Raw genomic sequence first — 15,565 nt, 5'->3', positions numbered from 1 at the left:
GGTCACGTGATTAAGGGAGTTTACTAATTCAATATATGTAGTAAAGTCTGGTGCAATGCTTTTTGATGTAACAGTTATGTGCTTCCAAACAACTACTTAACTATATTATTTGTGCTGTCTTTCAACAGTTAATAACACACATGAATTAGGCCGCTTGGAAGAGATCAGTATACCAGCCAACGAGACCAGCCTGATATTAAGCAACTTAAATTACAGCACTCGATACAAGTTTTACTTCTACGCACAGACATCAGTTGGAGCTGGAAGTCAAATAACAGAGGAGGCAGTAACAATTATGGATGAAGGTAAGATGGGTATGTATAAAGAACGTCCACTTACATTTGAATAATTGTGCTATTTTTCTCTCTCTAAAAATAAGTGAATTTAGCTGTCTGTAGTAGGAGAATTGTCTCTATGGTTTTGGTTTTCAAGGAAAATGTGGTGTTCTTGGAACTGCTGTAAAGTTTATCCCTAGAAAACCTGTGCATAATTGTTTTACAAGGTACTTGCATATGCATATAGTCACTTATATCTATTGTGTCATGCTAAACTATGCCTTTTAAATTGTCACATAGCTTTCCAGGCACCATAGCTGGGCTATGGTAACACGAAATTTACTCTAAAATGGCTATATGATCATCTTGCAGCTGTCTGTATTTTATGAAATGGCTTCCTTGCTTCCCACTGCCCAATGAAAACAAGACTTTAGGTCATATCTGGATTGCACTGATTTTAGAGATTTAATGTCTACTTTTAGCATTTCCGTGCGCTGTTCTGGTTCGCCAGAAGCGGCTTATTCATGCTGGCCACATGACCCGGAAGCTGTACGCCAGCTCCCTCGGCCAATAAAGCAAGATGAGCGCTGCAACCCCAGAGTCGGTCAAGACTGGACCTAATGGTCAGGGGTCCCTTTACCCTTTAGCTTTACTTTTTAGCATTTATACTTCCTGCAGTCCTGAATGATTCAGTCAGAGCTGCCTCCCCACCTTACATTAAACAACTGTGGATTGTGCAGTTCCATGTGGGTTTTTTTTCTTTGCGAGTACAGATATACCCTGTGGGGAGAAATCTCTACCTGAAATATATATTTCTACCCATACTCTACAATATCCGACCAAGTGCACAGAAAGTTGCCATTTGGACCTGCCATTTGCTTTCGTAGCTTAATCATTGGGATGTATTTGAGCAGATACCACAGGATCACTAGCATGAAAACAATAGTCATAAAGCCATGTAAAAGCACCTGTATACTGCAGCTGTCTATGCATTACCATCATGTATTATACCCCGAATATAATGCATTGTATTTTGTATCAGTTCTCTAGTTTTGGCTGCTGCATCAGGATTCCTAATTAAAGCCTGTTCTGCGGGTATAATACTTTCCTCTGAATCACTGCCCTGAATCTAATAGTATCCAAAACAGGGATTAAAGCCAAAACCAAACATAGCATAACATGTAAGATGCTAAGCATCATAAAAACTGGCAAACAGGAAAGTAATGCTGGTCACTTAGAAAAGAAAAGAAAAAGCTGTCAGGCAAGTCCTTTATTTGGACAAAGCAACCGACAATTGTCCTAAGTTTGGCAGAACAAGGAAGTGTCTTTATTCTGGAAAACTGCTATAGTGTGTGTGTGCGCGCGTGCGTGCGCACACATGCATGCACACCTATGATTTAACTTAACTGCACATTAATAAATTATAAGACAAAAGGAAAAGTGGTTAAGAAAGATATTTCTTTTTTTAAAAAAAATAGTAGGTGAAACAAATGCATGATTATTAGCCTTTGTTTTTAAAATCACTCTTTAGTGTGAGTGTTTAACTTCTTATTCCCTTCTTCTAATACTTTAACTGCATGCCTTTGTACTTTAATATATATGTGTAGATTTATACTATAGATATATAGATATATACGCTCCTTTTGTTGTACCTAATTATGTAGTGTCCTTTTATTTTCTTCCATTTATGCTGGTATTCTTCCACTTGACCTAAGTGCAGGTAAAGATGAGCATGAATTGTATGGATTTTTGCAGATTCTAAATTCAGTTTCTTTAAAGAGAAATCAGCCTGTAAAAGTGAAAGGAACAATGCAATTCATTAAAGGAGAGTGTTGCGCTGATAGAGGGAATGTTTATGGGACATCCATCAATTTCTTTAACATAGTACCTGTCTTATTGCTTCAAAAAGCATACGTGTATCTACTATCTTTCATGACAATCCATTAGACAGGCTCTGAGGAGGAGGCAAGTTTGTGTTACAGGGAGGAGCTCATTTTTCTATCACTAAGGCAGCTTTGTGGCAGTAATGATAGCTTGCAGGTTTCTCCTCCTTCAGAACCTCTGAGAATGCCTCTGCTAGCAATGGGGGGCGGGAGTAAAGGCTTCCCTCCCCAATTAATTCAAGCATTGGTGAGATCTAGTGTCATGTGTTTATTGGTCACACCAAGCTTTCAGATGTCTGTTTCCTGTAAAAGCAAAGTGGGCTAGTATATTGCAAATAAAGTGGAAGCAAAGATGCTATTAAATAAAGTTCACTTTTCAAAAACACAAACACAGAGACATGTACAGTCAGTTTATTGAATGCCATCTTTTGCTTACTCGTTTCCAGTATACCTTTCTCCTTATATGTGTCGCCTTAATAAACACACAGAGAGGATAGTTTCATGACCATTTTGGTTCCTATTATCTATTGCTCTATTGGAGAGTTTTATGTTATCTGTGCATAGGCTGACTTGTTAAATGTTCTGTTTGGTTCACAGCTTATAGAACTTATTAGCTGAAAGTTAAGATGGCTGTTGTTATTAGCATAAGAAAGTGAAATATAAACAATAATTGGAGAAATGGTAATCAATACTACTATCTAAAGAGTAGTATAGCACTGTGATGTTGGATTAAAACATCATGGATTAAAACATCATAATGTTGGATTACTTCCTGTAGAATTTCAAATCAAAATTTCAGAGAATCTGGACACATCAGCCTATTTCTGACTCATGTCAGTTTTCCCCATGTATATATTCATAAATTCATTCCACTGCATTATTCTCTATTTTTTAACATCCCATATAAAAAAATTCTGATTTAAGTTTATACTTAAACACATAATGAAACTCAATATACATATAAACTACATGTTAACCTAAAATTTGCATTGTTTTATGAATCTGGATACTTTCTTGAAATGAGAACTGTATCGCAAAATTCAGAAAAGCTTGAAAACTGAAAGGTAATTATATTCCCACTCTTGGATTGGTCTAGGAGGTCCTAATTAGCTCAGTTTGCTTAAAAATGTGGTCTATATGAGATTCCCACCTATCCTTACTTGTTTTGTTGAAACACTTCAACGAAATATGATTACAAATATCAAAACAGTTTCATGCAGAAATTATTTGGTATATTGTGCTGACATGTTATGTAGCAGTTTGACACCTTACAACCACAACATACTTGTTCTGGTACATCCATAAATTAATGTTGTTGTTTTTACTGAAATAGATGGTTGTGGTTCGAGGACCCGACCCCCGCGAAGTAAAATGAAGACACAGGGACACGTGATATAAGGTTAATGGGCTAGAAAAGGCCACAACTTTATTGATTACAGCAATGAAAAGGTATTGGCTTAGGCATTGGATCGCGAAACAAGTGGGTTTATTCACCAGGGGTTCATCACCTGTTGATGCTAATCCAACTATAGGCTCACCCCTGATGTCACCGAGGGTCGTGCCATGGCCTCCCGCCACGCAGGCTTCGGACGGAATACACGACCGCCAGATTCCATTAACGGAATACCCCTAGAAATTGAAGGCATAGGCGATGGCCACACCTAGCACTTCGACACACCACAACACATTATTCCAATGCCTAACCGCCACCCGAGCTAAAGGCTCGCCGCCAATACCTTCAAAGCTGCAACCAATCCCAGATGCTTTTGCTGACACTAGCTAACCAAATGTCGTTCCCCAGATCCGATAAGTGGATGCCGTCATTCCGGATGAGGCCGGGGGGGAGGCTGGCACTGCAGCATAAAGGCTGCTGGACACGCCCCCCATGGCACCTGGTTGGACAGCCACCGGGGGGGCGTGAGTGCCAGCCAGGTGAGCTGGAGGCAGGGGGCAACGCCCCCTGCTAGGAGCGGTGCTCGGGCTCCCGTCCACAACCACTCCCCTCTCTTTCAGGGAGGAGAGTCTTTGTCATTGTTGGTATTTTGCCTGTTTATATGAATTAACTGGCTATTTAACTTGGTTAATAAAAAAAATAAAGCTCTCTAGATATGTAGTTTATTAACTGAAGCAGAGGATAACAACAACAATTGTAATAATAATAGTAATAAATGATTAGTAGTAGCAGTAGTACCTCGCCCATCTGGCTGGGTTTCCCCAGCCACTCTGGGCGGTTCCCAACAGAATATTAAAAACACGATAAAACATCAAACATTAAAAACTTCCCTAAACAGGGCTGCCTAAAAGTCAGATAGTTGTTCATTTGCTTGACATCTGATGGGAGGGCATTCCACAGGGCGGGCACCACTACCAAGAAGGCCCTCTGCCTAGTTCCCTGTAAACTCACTCAGAGCTGGACCTCAGTGTCCGGGCTGAATAATGGGGGTGGAGATGCTTCTGCAGGCATACTGGGCCAAAGCCTTTTAGGCTGGATGTTAGCATCCCCTGTCCATAATACAATCATCTGTATGGGGGGGGGACCACATTGGCAAAGATGAAAAGTCTTTGTTTTCCTGAAAATAATAATAGTAATAGTAAATAAATAATTCCATATGCTGTCCATCTGACTGGGTTGCCACAGCCACTCTAAGTGGCTTCCAGCAAAATATAAAAACACAATAATACATCAAACTTTAAAAAATTCCATATACAGGGCTGCCTTCAGCTGTCTTCTAAAAGTCATACAATTGATTATCTGTTTAACATCTGATTGAAGGGTGCTAAACAAGGTGGGTGCCTCTACCGAGAAGGCCCTCTGCCTAGTTCCCTGTAACTTTACTTCTTGCAGTGAGGGAACCAGCAGAAGGTCGTTGGAGCTGGACTTCACCTGTTTTGTTAGATTACTCCAAGAGAAACGTTTCCAAAATCTCAATTCTCCATAAATTCCTCTCTGTGCCTAGAGCATGAACAGATTCATGTTTGATTTTGCTCTGAATGCATCTCTGCAGAGGGGAGCACAGTTCACAAATGTGCTAACTGACTGGTAACAATGTGTTGCATCATAATGTAAACTGTTATTTTGGGGGAAGCAAAGATTAGTCTTCAGACATTTTCAAGAAATCAGTCAGAATTAAGTCCTCTTTATTGAAGGAATAATATCCAATTGTGTTTTGCCGCAACTTCCTTTAATTTTGCATATCTGTTGCATCACTAAAAGGCATCTGTTTTGCAAGTTTGTCAAGGAAGGTTCCTATTTTTGAGTACCTAGAACTTACACAGGCTCAAAGTAGGGCGATTCTATATTTTGTTTTACAGATGCAAACTGGGAACTTCCTTCTTTTCTGGATCAAGCAGCAGTAAATATGTGCTGCCACAGAAAGCAGGAAGTTGATTTCAGTTCCAGAAGCTGGGTGATGGACCATTGTGGGGGTGGATTAGCACAGTCTTAAAAATAAAAAACTCTGATCTTTCCCCTGACAGGTTTTTTCAGCATTGTTTCCAGGGGGAAAGAAATGCATGGTATTTCATTCCTCAAATGGTTTTGCATGCTGAATAATGTTCGAGAACATGTTGTGAATTAACCACATAGAACACACAGAGGTGCTGAAGAGGCATCACTTTACCATACCTTTTAACAGCTAAGGTTTTCATTTTATGAAACCCACCTCTTTTGCTGAATTTATGCTGTTCTTTTATGATGGAAACTGTTTTATGATTTTTACTGCTTATCTGTGTTTATTATTGTTTATTACATTGCTGTAACCCGCCCGAGGTGAAGGGTGGGTAAAAAAATCATACAAATCATTAATAAAGTAACAAACGCAACCTACCATGCACTTCAGCTATAAAATCCTTTTTTACTTGGTCATCTCTGGGATTGCACAGGTTGTACCGTTGCAGTTCTTGATGGGTGCCTCCTTGTGATAAAAGCCTATGTCCATCAGAGTGATGAATGAATGATTATTAGCCTTTCAAGATAGCTATAACTAATATTATTATTGATCTGCATTTTAATAATGATTTTATGTGCTTGTTTTCCTTTTGCAACTTGTTCTCCTATTGTATCAAGTAAAATGTCTTTAAAAGAACCTGCATGGGTGTCCATTTATGTATGTGTTGTGTTGACTTAACAGGTAAGATGGTGCTGTGATGTATGAAACATTTTTACTCTGTAAAAATATTTTCGCTGTTTGTTTTCCTCTTTCCTGCTTTCCCTGATGAAGGAAATTCAGAAAACCCTTTTGAAACCCCTTTTTGAAACCTTCCCTGTTATGCATACTGTACCAGAGACGGATTTAGGGTGGCGAGACTGGTTCCCCTGCACAGGGCGCCGAGCCGAGGGGGCGCCTTCCCGCTTCCTTCACAAAGCCTAAGTAAGTGCTTGCTTCGGGAAGGAGGCACGAGGGCTTTGACAGGGTCCCTCCAAAAGCCTAGTTAGTTCTTGCCCAACTCTGTGAAGTAGGGCTCCAGGACCCTGCCAGAGCCTTGTGCCTTCATCCCAAAGTCCGGTGCCTCGCTTAGCCAATTTGGGAAGCTGCTACAAGGGTTGGGAGGGCATCAAACTTTGGCCTTGCACAGGGCACCATATTACCAGGGTCCACCCCAGACTGTACCTACCAACATATAAGGGGAAGGATATTTATCTTATGGATTTTAATGCCATCAAAACAGCTGAACTGCAACGTTCCACAGAAAGAAACTGCCGGAAAGAAATTCAAGAATTACCAAAACAATATGAAAATAGAAAGTTATATTTCTGCGTGTCTTTATGGTTTTCCATCAATCTGTAGAATTACTGTCACTTTTGAGATGTTTGCTAGCCTTTTAGATGTGGCTAGCCTTTTAAATAAGAAGTAGAATTCTTAAACATGCCTCTTTATCTGGAAATGTCACACTGAATTGAATGGGGCATACTCTTAAATGAGTTGCATAGAATTCAACGGTTATATAGTTAGTTGTACTTCATAATAGACTAACATAGCATGCTTACTACCACGTCATATGCAATGTCTGCTAATCCTGTAGTCACTAATTCTCCAGTGGTGCCAGAGTGGAACAGAATTTGGGGACTCACCTCCACTGGGTTACCAGGCAGGATCCTCTTTAATAACAACAACAACAACAACAATAATAACAACAACAACAACAACAAAGTACAACACCATGAGGAAGGGTTTCTCTTCAGCTTCCAGGCCTGCCTTGCATTGTTGGCAGGCAAGACAGTTGTTCAGAGCATCACACACCTTTGTAACAATTTTGAAAATAGATTCCCCCCTCCCTTCCCTAATCCTTCTAATTAGAAATTTGGATTATATGTAGAAGGACACAAAAGCAAATTTGGGAAGGAAAAAATGATATGTGAACCTGTTGTCCACTTCTATTTATGGAGATTGTTTATATAGCTTGGGGAAATATGAAGACTGCTTACCTTCCAGTTTCCCAACCTCAGGGCCACCAAAGCACTCCGTTTTTTTTTTTTTTTATAACTTTGGTAAAATCCATTTTGTCCAAACAGGTGCAAGACATTTACTGTCTTTCTAAATGTGCCAGCTTATCAGGTGGCTTTGAGAGGTATTGAGTCCTCCTTGTCCTACCATAAAAATTTTTTAAATAAAACTACAACACAAGGATATAGTGGCAGCAATAGCCACTCAGCAAAATGAGGAGAAGAAAATGGGGACAAGAATAACTCTCATGGCTCTGATTTTCCACCTTTTCCTGTTTGGGTTTCACTGCAACCCTCCCTGGTGTATTAGGATGACCTACACATGGGGGTTTTTGCAAAGCAGTGGAAGCTAGGAGAACTAGAGTATTTCATTCCACTTTTCATTGGCAGGTCAGATTTCATGGAAGAGCAGCAGCTCAGTGATAGAGCATGTGAACACCCCCAGTTCAATCTCCAGCATTTCAAGGTAGGGTTGGGGAGGACCTCCACCTGGAATCCTGGAGAACTGCTGCCAGTCAGTACTGAGCTAGATGAACCCAGTGGTCTGAGTCAGTGTAAGACTGTAAGACAGTTTCCTATGTTCCTATCCTTTCATGGTCATTCATGTACTATTTCTGAACAGAGATTCGATCATAGAATTGTAGAGTTGGGAGGGAGTTGGAAGTCCAACCCTCTGCAATAATCTTCAGTGGGGACAGATTTGCCCATCCTCACAATGGTTGGAAGACAATAAAGTCTATAAGGATAAGATGCCAGCTCACTATAAATGCAATACTGCTATTTCCACAGCCTACAGAAGCTCCCCATCTGTGCGCAAAGCTGCACCCTCAAGATTCATGCACACCTTTGCTAGACATTATCAAATGATCATACTTGTAACGATACGTTATCTTAATGCCACATTTCATAGAAGGCGGCTTTGGGATAAAATAGTTGAATCTCCTTGCTGTTTGGATACAAGAAAACTTGGTACATCTGAATTGAAGGCTACCCCACCGCAGAGAGGGAAATATTGACATTGTCTATTCTCATTCTCAGTGATTCAAAGGTGGGGTAGTTTGCAAATAGGTAGATATAGAGAAAAGCTAGAGTTATATTCTTGGAAGCCCATTCAGTATCTGTAGTGGGTTTAGATAGTTTGACTCTAGTAGGAAGTTCTTTTTCTTTGTTAACCATAGCAGTACATTAGCTCCAGTGTTTTCATGCTTGTTGTATTAGATCTTCTAATACTATTAGTAGACCTCCTGTCAGAGTAAAGTTCATGGTAGAAGCTTATCCAAACTCTTGTCACAGCCCAGGGGCTGAGGGGAAGCTCCTCCCCTTGGTTCCATTTTAAAGAGGACCGTGCCTGGTAACCAAGAGGAGGGGCTTTCACCAAGCGGAAGAGTGCTCCACCTGAGAATTGCTGCTAATGGGAATTCATGGTAAGTCCACGTTTTTCATTTTTCCGAAAACGGAAACAAATCAATATTCTGTTCCTTAAGATTCAGGTTAGGGAAGAAGTTAAAGCTGGATTGTACAAGATGCATGCAGCCTTTCATATTTTGCTCTGTTTTTCTTGTGTATTTAGTGCCGCCAGTGTATCCAGGGATCAAAAATGTTACGGCAGCTGCTGCTGAGACCTATGCCAATATCAGTTGGGAGTATGAGGGTCCAGTTCATGAGAACATTTATGTTGAATATGGTGTGGCAGGCAGTAAGAAGACATTTCATTGAATTCTTCCAAATGCTGTAATATATTTCAAAATATTTTAATAATAAGAAAATGGCCCAATATCAACTTAAGTTGATGGACACGCATGGAGCTGCACTTAAGTTGATGGACACGCATGGAGCTGCACATAGAGTTTTCTATCGCAGCTACTAAATTCCTGTTGATCAGCTGTTTAGTAAGTGGTGACTGAATCAAACCCTTTCCCGCACCCCCCAAACGGCAATTCAGCAGAATTTTTAGCATTGTTTTGAAAAGGACACACAGCCCCAGAGGGAATTGCTCATGCAGAAACTGTGTGAATTGGTAGTTCCCCACCAAGCAGCATATATATGTGAGGAAGCACTGCTTCTGCATCTGCAGTTACTCCTCTTTCCCCACCTCACTCTGGTGAGAGTTGATGAGGCTGCCCATCATAGAGTACATTCAGTCTTATTAAGCACATACATATTTGTTGTGCTTGGAATTCTGTTATTAAAACCTCATTAATGCAGTGCAGCTTCAGAGATACTTAACCTGAAAGGTTATGAAGCAAAATGCTTTAAACTACAGTATATTGAAACTGGGTTTTTTGTGCCATTAAATTCATATGTAGCCAATTAGTCTTCATTAAAACTAGAAAGCCTGATTTTCTAAACATCTTCAGGGCAGCAATTTGATGCACCTATAATCCTAAAGTTAAATGCTTGATGTTTTGATGGCAAAAGGTATCTGATTATTTGCTTTCCTTTAGTTGTATTATGTCCATGAGGTTAAAATAGAATAGAATAGAGTTGGAAAGGACAAACCAATACAGGAATCTTTTGCTCAATGTGGGGCTTGAACCCAAAACCCTGATATTAAGAGTCCAAAACCCTGATATACCTACTGAGCTATCCCCCAAAGGTCACTTTTTGGTGGTCAGGGCATGTTACTTGCCCCATTTCATGAGAAGGAAAAATAATGCCATCATCAGTCCCCAGTAAAGTCCAGTTTCAGACAAGCCTTGTGTAATTATACAATGTATATCTTTCACATTTTTAATAAATCCTGAACAGAAAGATGTGAGAAGCATATCTGAATGGAAGGATTTTCACTCTTAATTCTGAGAAAGATGAACTAGGCAGAAGTGGGCAGTTCAATGAGCCACACAAATTCTGGTTATGAATGAATTCCTCCCCTTTTCTTTGCTTGATTGTTGAGAAATTAAGGAAAATGTAAAGAAAAATCTAAGTAGAAAATGTGCCTCTCTTAAAAATTTAGGGTTTTAATGCCCTTTTCCAAGAAAACAAAACTATAATCAAATCTTTGTGGCCATTTTAACAGTTAAAACAACACTTCCTTTCCTCTAGCAGACTGATCAAAATGAATCTTTCACAACAGATGAAAAATGAGATTGTGACTGTTTCCAGGCTGATAGCTGCTGCAATAGAAAGAGAGAGAAATAAAGGCACCTTAAAGGCTAATAAATATCTAACAGCGTAAGCTTTCGTGAACTGGACTCCAGTTCATCAAATGCATGAAGTACTATTCTAATTTGACAAGTATACACCCACATAGGGTTGGGAGCAGGGTTATAAGCAGTATATATTTCATTATGAAATGAAATGCAAAAAGTACAAACTGTGACAATTACAGTATATCTTAAATGCACATAAAATCATTTGTGACTATACTATTCATAATTATTAATGTTGCTTTGTGAATAGAGCCTGTAATTATTTTACATCCATTTAAAGTCGGATATAATTATTGTAGTCTTCAGGGGGTTTTTCAACTCGTTCCCTTCCAATCTCACTCCTTACTGTTTGCACACACACACACAGTGTCCTCTATAAGTTGTTCGACTACAAACCCCATCAGCCCCAATCAGCATGACCAAAATTCAAGGAGGATTGTGATTTTACAACCTCTGGAGGGGTACCACATTGACTAAGGCTGTATTAGTCCATTAAAACATGTACCATAATAAAAAATATTAGGCTTTAAGGTGCCACAATACTTTTTGTCATTTAGCCTACAGTTTACCTAGATATTGTATATTAGTAAATAACAGCAAAATATTTTTGAGACGGAAATCTAAACTTTTGCCAAACGGCAGTAAGAAGTGTAAGCATGAATTCAAGACAGTGAATTTAAATACTCCAATTGTTGTGTTCCTAAAAATTTTGTAGGCAAAGAAGATTTGAAAAAAGAAAATGTTAATGGTTCCCGGAACTTCTTTATGTTAAAAGGATTAACACCAGGAACATCATATAAAGTCCGGGTTGGTGCTGAGGGTCTTTCTGGTTTTAGGAGTTCAGATGCTGTGTTTGAGACAGGTCCAGGTGAGGCACACCATACCAATTCTGCTCTGCATTCAGAATTGTGATGTGTTAAGTGCTGGGAATCTGAAGTAGTGTTATGTTTGTATATTTATATAAAAATTCTCCTTTTCTGCTCTATCCAAGGGAGAGCTAAAATGTGTGTCTCATACTCACACCAGCATGTCTTTGGTATGCTCCATGAATTTGTTGGTTGTCTTTATCACTTTGCCATTTGTTGTAAGGAAGTATACATTTTTCACGGCTCCTTTTGAGGGGCCCCTTTTAATTCTTTGTTTCTGGATTGTACATTTGTGTTAGAGAATAACTAAGTCTAAGGACATCGAACTCAGATTATCAAAATGGTTCCTTCTAGCTTAAGGATCAATAAAAATGTATTAACTTTGTTGTTCTGATAGACCAAATGTATTAAAACCAGAATACGTATAGTATTTGGCATGTTTTGTACTGAATCAAATGTAAGAAGGGAGATAAAGAGCGTCTTTCCGTTTATCTTTATAAAACAGCAATAATTTAAAGAGGAAAATAATAGTTTTTGTTACCAATATTTTGTTACCAATGTCATGTTGAGTGGCATAATCATATGTGTTTAGGGGGTGTGCTGTTGGTACAGGTGTTGGTTGCATATTGCATATACACTGCAATATTTCAAAAGCAATGTGAAGAACAAATGTTAACTTTATGATGTGGAACAATTAGAAAGATACCAAAGAACCTGATAAAAAGGGCCAGTTAAAAAAGTTAAAGTCATGTACTCTGATTATATATGGGAGGAATGCAAAGTGCTCTTCTACATGCAACCCCATGTGTTCAGAAAGGGTCCTCTGGTACAGGAAAATGCCAGTACAGACGAATTCCCACTTCTGTGTAATCAACTTGTGTGTGACTGCCAGGAGTGCCAACTCTAGGGGGACCTGGGGGCACTGCAGGGCCCCCTGCACAACTTACAATGCCTTGCAAAGCACTGGAAGTCACATCAGAGTCCTCGTGAGACCTCGGAGATGCTGTTTGAGGCCTTGCAAGACCTCAGAACCCGACTTCCAGTGCCCCAGAGCTTCAATTCCACTTGTGGATATTTTTAGTACAGTACTTTTGATCTGGATTGGAGAGAGAGTGGCAGAAAAGGCATTTAAAGGGTGTTTAGAGGGTGCTCACCACTTACGCAATTTTCACTTATGCACATGGGGTGCTGGAATGTAACCCCCTCATAAGTAGGGAGTCACCTGTACTCATAACACATGGTCAGCACTACCTATTCTGCAAGTACAAACTGACAATAAGCTTAAATTCTAGACACACATTTCATTCTTCTCCACTAACCTGGGCAATCAGTACTGTCTGGTTAAGGGGCTATAATGTTCTTCTACATTATATATTTGCAATGTATGGCTGTTCGAAAAATTGTATGGCATTATGGTAAACTCTTAAACTATGATGTCAGTGTATTTATAATAATAATAATAATAATATTTTTTATTTATACCCCGCCTTCCCCAGCCAAGGTCGGGCTCAGAGCGGCTTACAAACAATAATAAAAACAAGAAGAATGATTACAACTTAAAAACAAAACTAAAATACAACATTAAAATAATGGAACATTAAAATATTAAAATGTAGCCTCATTGCAGGAGGAGAAGGAAAAGAAAGAAGAGAGAGAGAGAGAGAGAGAGAGAGAGGGAATCCCTCCAAGCCAAAGGCCAGGGGGAACAACTCTGTCTTACAGGCCCTGCGGAAAGAAATCAGATCCTGCAGGGCCCTGGTCTCATGAGGCAGAGCGTTCCACCAGGCCGGAGCCAGAGTTGAAAAGGCCCTGGCTCTGGTTGAAGCCAATCTAACTTCCTTAGGGCCCGGGACCACTAAGGTGTTGCTATTTATGGACCTTGAGGCTCTCCGTGGGGTATACCGGGAGAGGCGGTCCCGTAGGTACGAGGGTCCTAGGCCGTGAAGGGCTTTAAAGGTCAAAAGCAGCACCTTAAATCTGACCCTGTACTCCACTGGGAGCCAGTGCAGCTTGAAAAGCACTGGGTGAATATGCTCCCATGGCAGAGACCCCGTGAGGAGCCTCGCTGCAGCATTCTGTACCCGCTGGAGTTTCTGGGACAGCTTCAAGGGCAGCCCCGCATAGAGCGAATTACAGTAGTCAAGCCTGGAGATGACCGTCGCATGGATCACTGTGGCCAAGTCGGGGCGGGAAAGGTAAGGGACCAACTGCTTGATGCGGCGAAGGTGGAAAAATGTCGCCTTGGCTGTTGCTGTAACCTGCGCCTCCATGGAAAGGGAGGCGTCAAGGATTACACCCAAACTCTTAACGGAAGGCAATGGCACTAATTGGGCCCCCGCAAGAGAAGGGAGTTCGTCCCTCATCCCCATGCCATCCCGACCTAGCCATAGGACCTCTGTCTTCGAAATTATAGTATAGTCATAGTAAAATTATATGATCTGGTCTTAATTCAATTCCCTACAATACCTTTTATCAGTTTCCTTCTGTGTTTATAGCAAAGCTGATAAAATTTAAACAGCAGCATTCACAGCTTTTTTATGTAGAAGTTAAGTGAAACTCTGGCGATAGGATGACACTTTTCTTGTGACTATTGCTGCAGAAGCTAACTGATTATGGGTGGGGGTGGGGATTTCACACCTGCAAAGCTAAAACTAGATGGCAGATTTCCACAAAAATAGCTCATTTCCCAGATGAACACAAAAATAGCAAACCATTGAATCATATAATTGGAGAGGACCTTGGTGGCCTGGTTGGTGGCTTTACCAGAATTCATGGTCCTAAAGAACACTAAATGTCAGAACCTTCCTGAAGAGGTGTAGGTGTTCTGATGCAGTGTAGACAGCCCATACCACAGGACATGAAACCTATAGAGGGCCCTGAATGCTAGTGAACATGCAAGGGGAAGTCCTTGTTTAGAAGAACATCCCCTATAGTCCCTTGGACCTTTTCATGCTGTTAATAGTGGAGAGAAGGTGTGGAGCTGCCTTGCCAGTTCCTTTCATCACCAAGGGAAGGGAAAAGGGGAAATGTGTTTTGGAGAGTGCCGGGGACAGTTAAAGATGGGCAAGAAAGTAGCAGGAAGATAGTGGGGACAACTTCTTTCCATGCTCGTGGATTGACTTGGCACAATTCTTCTGCATTTTCCTGAGTTTTATTTATAGGAAATGCAGAGAAAGCCAAACTGAAGAGAAGCATGGCAAGATAATTACATTGCCATAATGCAGCAGCGAATTTTCATTCCTCAAACTAAATGGAATAATTCAGCATCTAAATTCTTGCTTAGTGACAATAAATATGAGGAGGTAAAATGGGGCAAGGCAGGGGGGTCTGAAACCCCAGATTAGACTCAAATCTACATAACATGTTTGTGGTCTCTGAAAGAGTTCTTGTTCATCATAATAAGACATTATTTCATATTAAGTAAGCACAGTGTGGCCCATTCCTATGTACTTGCAGCTTCTGTATTCACCAGGGGAAATTAGCAGTGTGCTTAAAGAAAACAATTTGTGCAACACAACTACAAAAGTTTATGTAAAAAAACAAACAAACAAAACTTGGGAGGAATCCAGTTGATACCCTTGTGCTCACAGAAGTGTTTTTGATCCAGTGGATGTATCTGCTAATGGAAGAAAAGTGATAGTGGTTATTTTATCCCTGTAGCCTCCAGTGCATCTAAAAATGGGCTCCAGAGTGGAGCAGAGGAAAGGAGGAAACAGCTACAATTTCCTCTCTAGCTCATCCATTAACAGAGGCATTGCTGGATCAAAAGCACAAGGGTACCAGTTAGATTCCATCAACTGGGTTTTAGAAATGTGTACTCCTTAGCAGGATAAACAGTATCCTGGTATGCAAGGAATATCAGAAGCTGCAGAAGTAAGTTACTGTCTTTTCTTGTTACATATTTGGTACATTATGCATGGAGTGTTTCGTTTAGTTGGCATGAAATTTC

At 40.2% G+C, this 15,565-nt stretch overlaps 1 protein-coding gene across 16 annotated transcripts in view; it reads left to right on the top strand.

Moving 5' to 3' along the window:
* Nucleotides 1–15,565, top strand: part of NRCAM (neuronal cell adhesion molecule) — a 132,068-nt gene that overhangs the window by 95,383 nt on the left and 21,120 nt on the right. For 6 of the 16 annotated variants that reach the window (XR_013843188.1, XM_079994084.1, XM_079994082.1 and 3 more), the window contains 3 exons: nucleotides 129–314; nucleotides 9,172–9,297; nucleotides 11,466–11,618. Coding sequence is in view for 15 of the 16 variants with exons in the window: in XM_079994084.1 (XP_079850210.1) it covers nucleotides 129–314; nucleotides 9,172–9,297; nucleotides 11,466–11,618 (465 nt within the window). In the remaining variant the exon portion in view is untranslated. The remainder of the gene's footprint in view (nucleotides 1–128; nucleotides 315–9,171; nucleotides 9,298–11,465; nucleotides 11,619–15,565) is intronic. The other 10 variants (XM_079994079.1, XM_079994075.1, XM_079994073.1 and 7 more) reach the window with 3 other exon arrangements.

This window comes from Podarcis cretensis, assembly GCF_951804945.1.
Source record: "Podarcis cretensis genome assembly, chromosome: 10".
Classification (NCBI taxonomy): domain Eukaryota; kingdom Metazoa; phylum Chordata; class Lepidosauria; order Squamata; family Lacertidae; genus Podarcis; species Podarcis cretensis.
The sequence above is the reverse complement of the archived record's forward strand: the minus strand, read 5'-3'. Positions and strand labels throughout refer to the sequence as shown.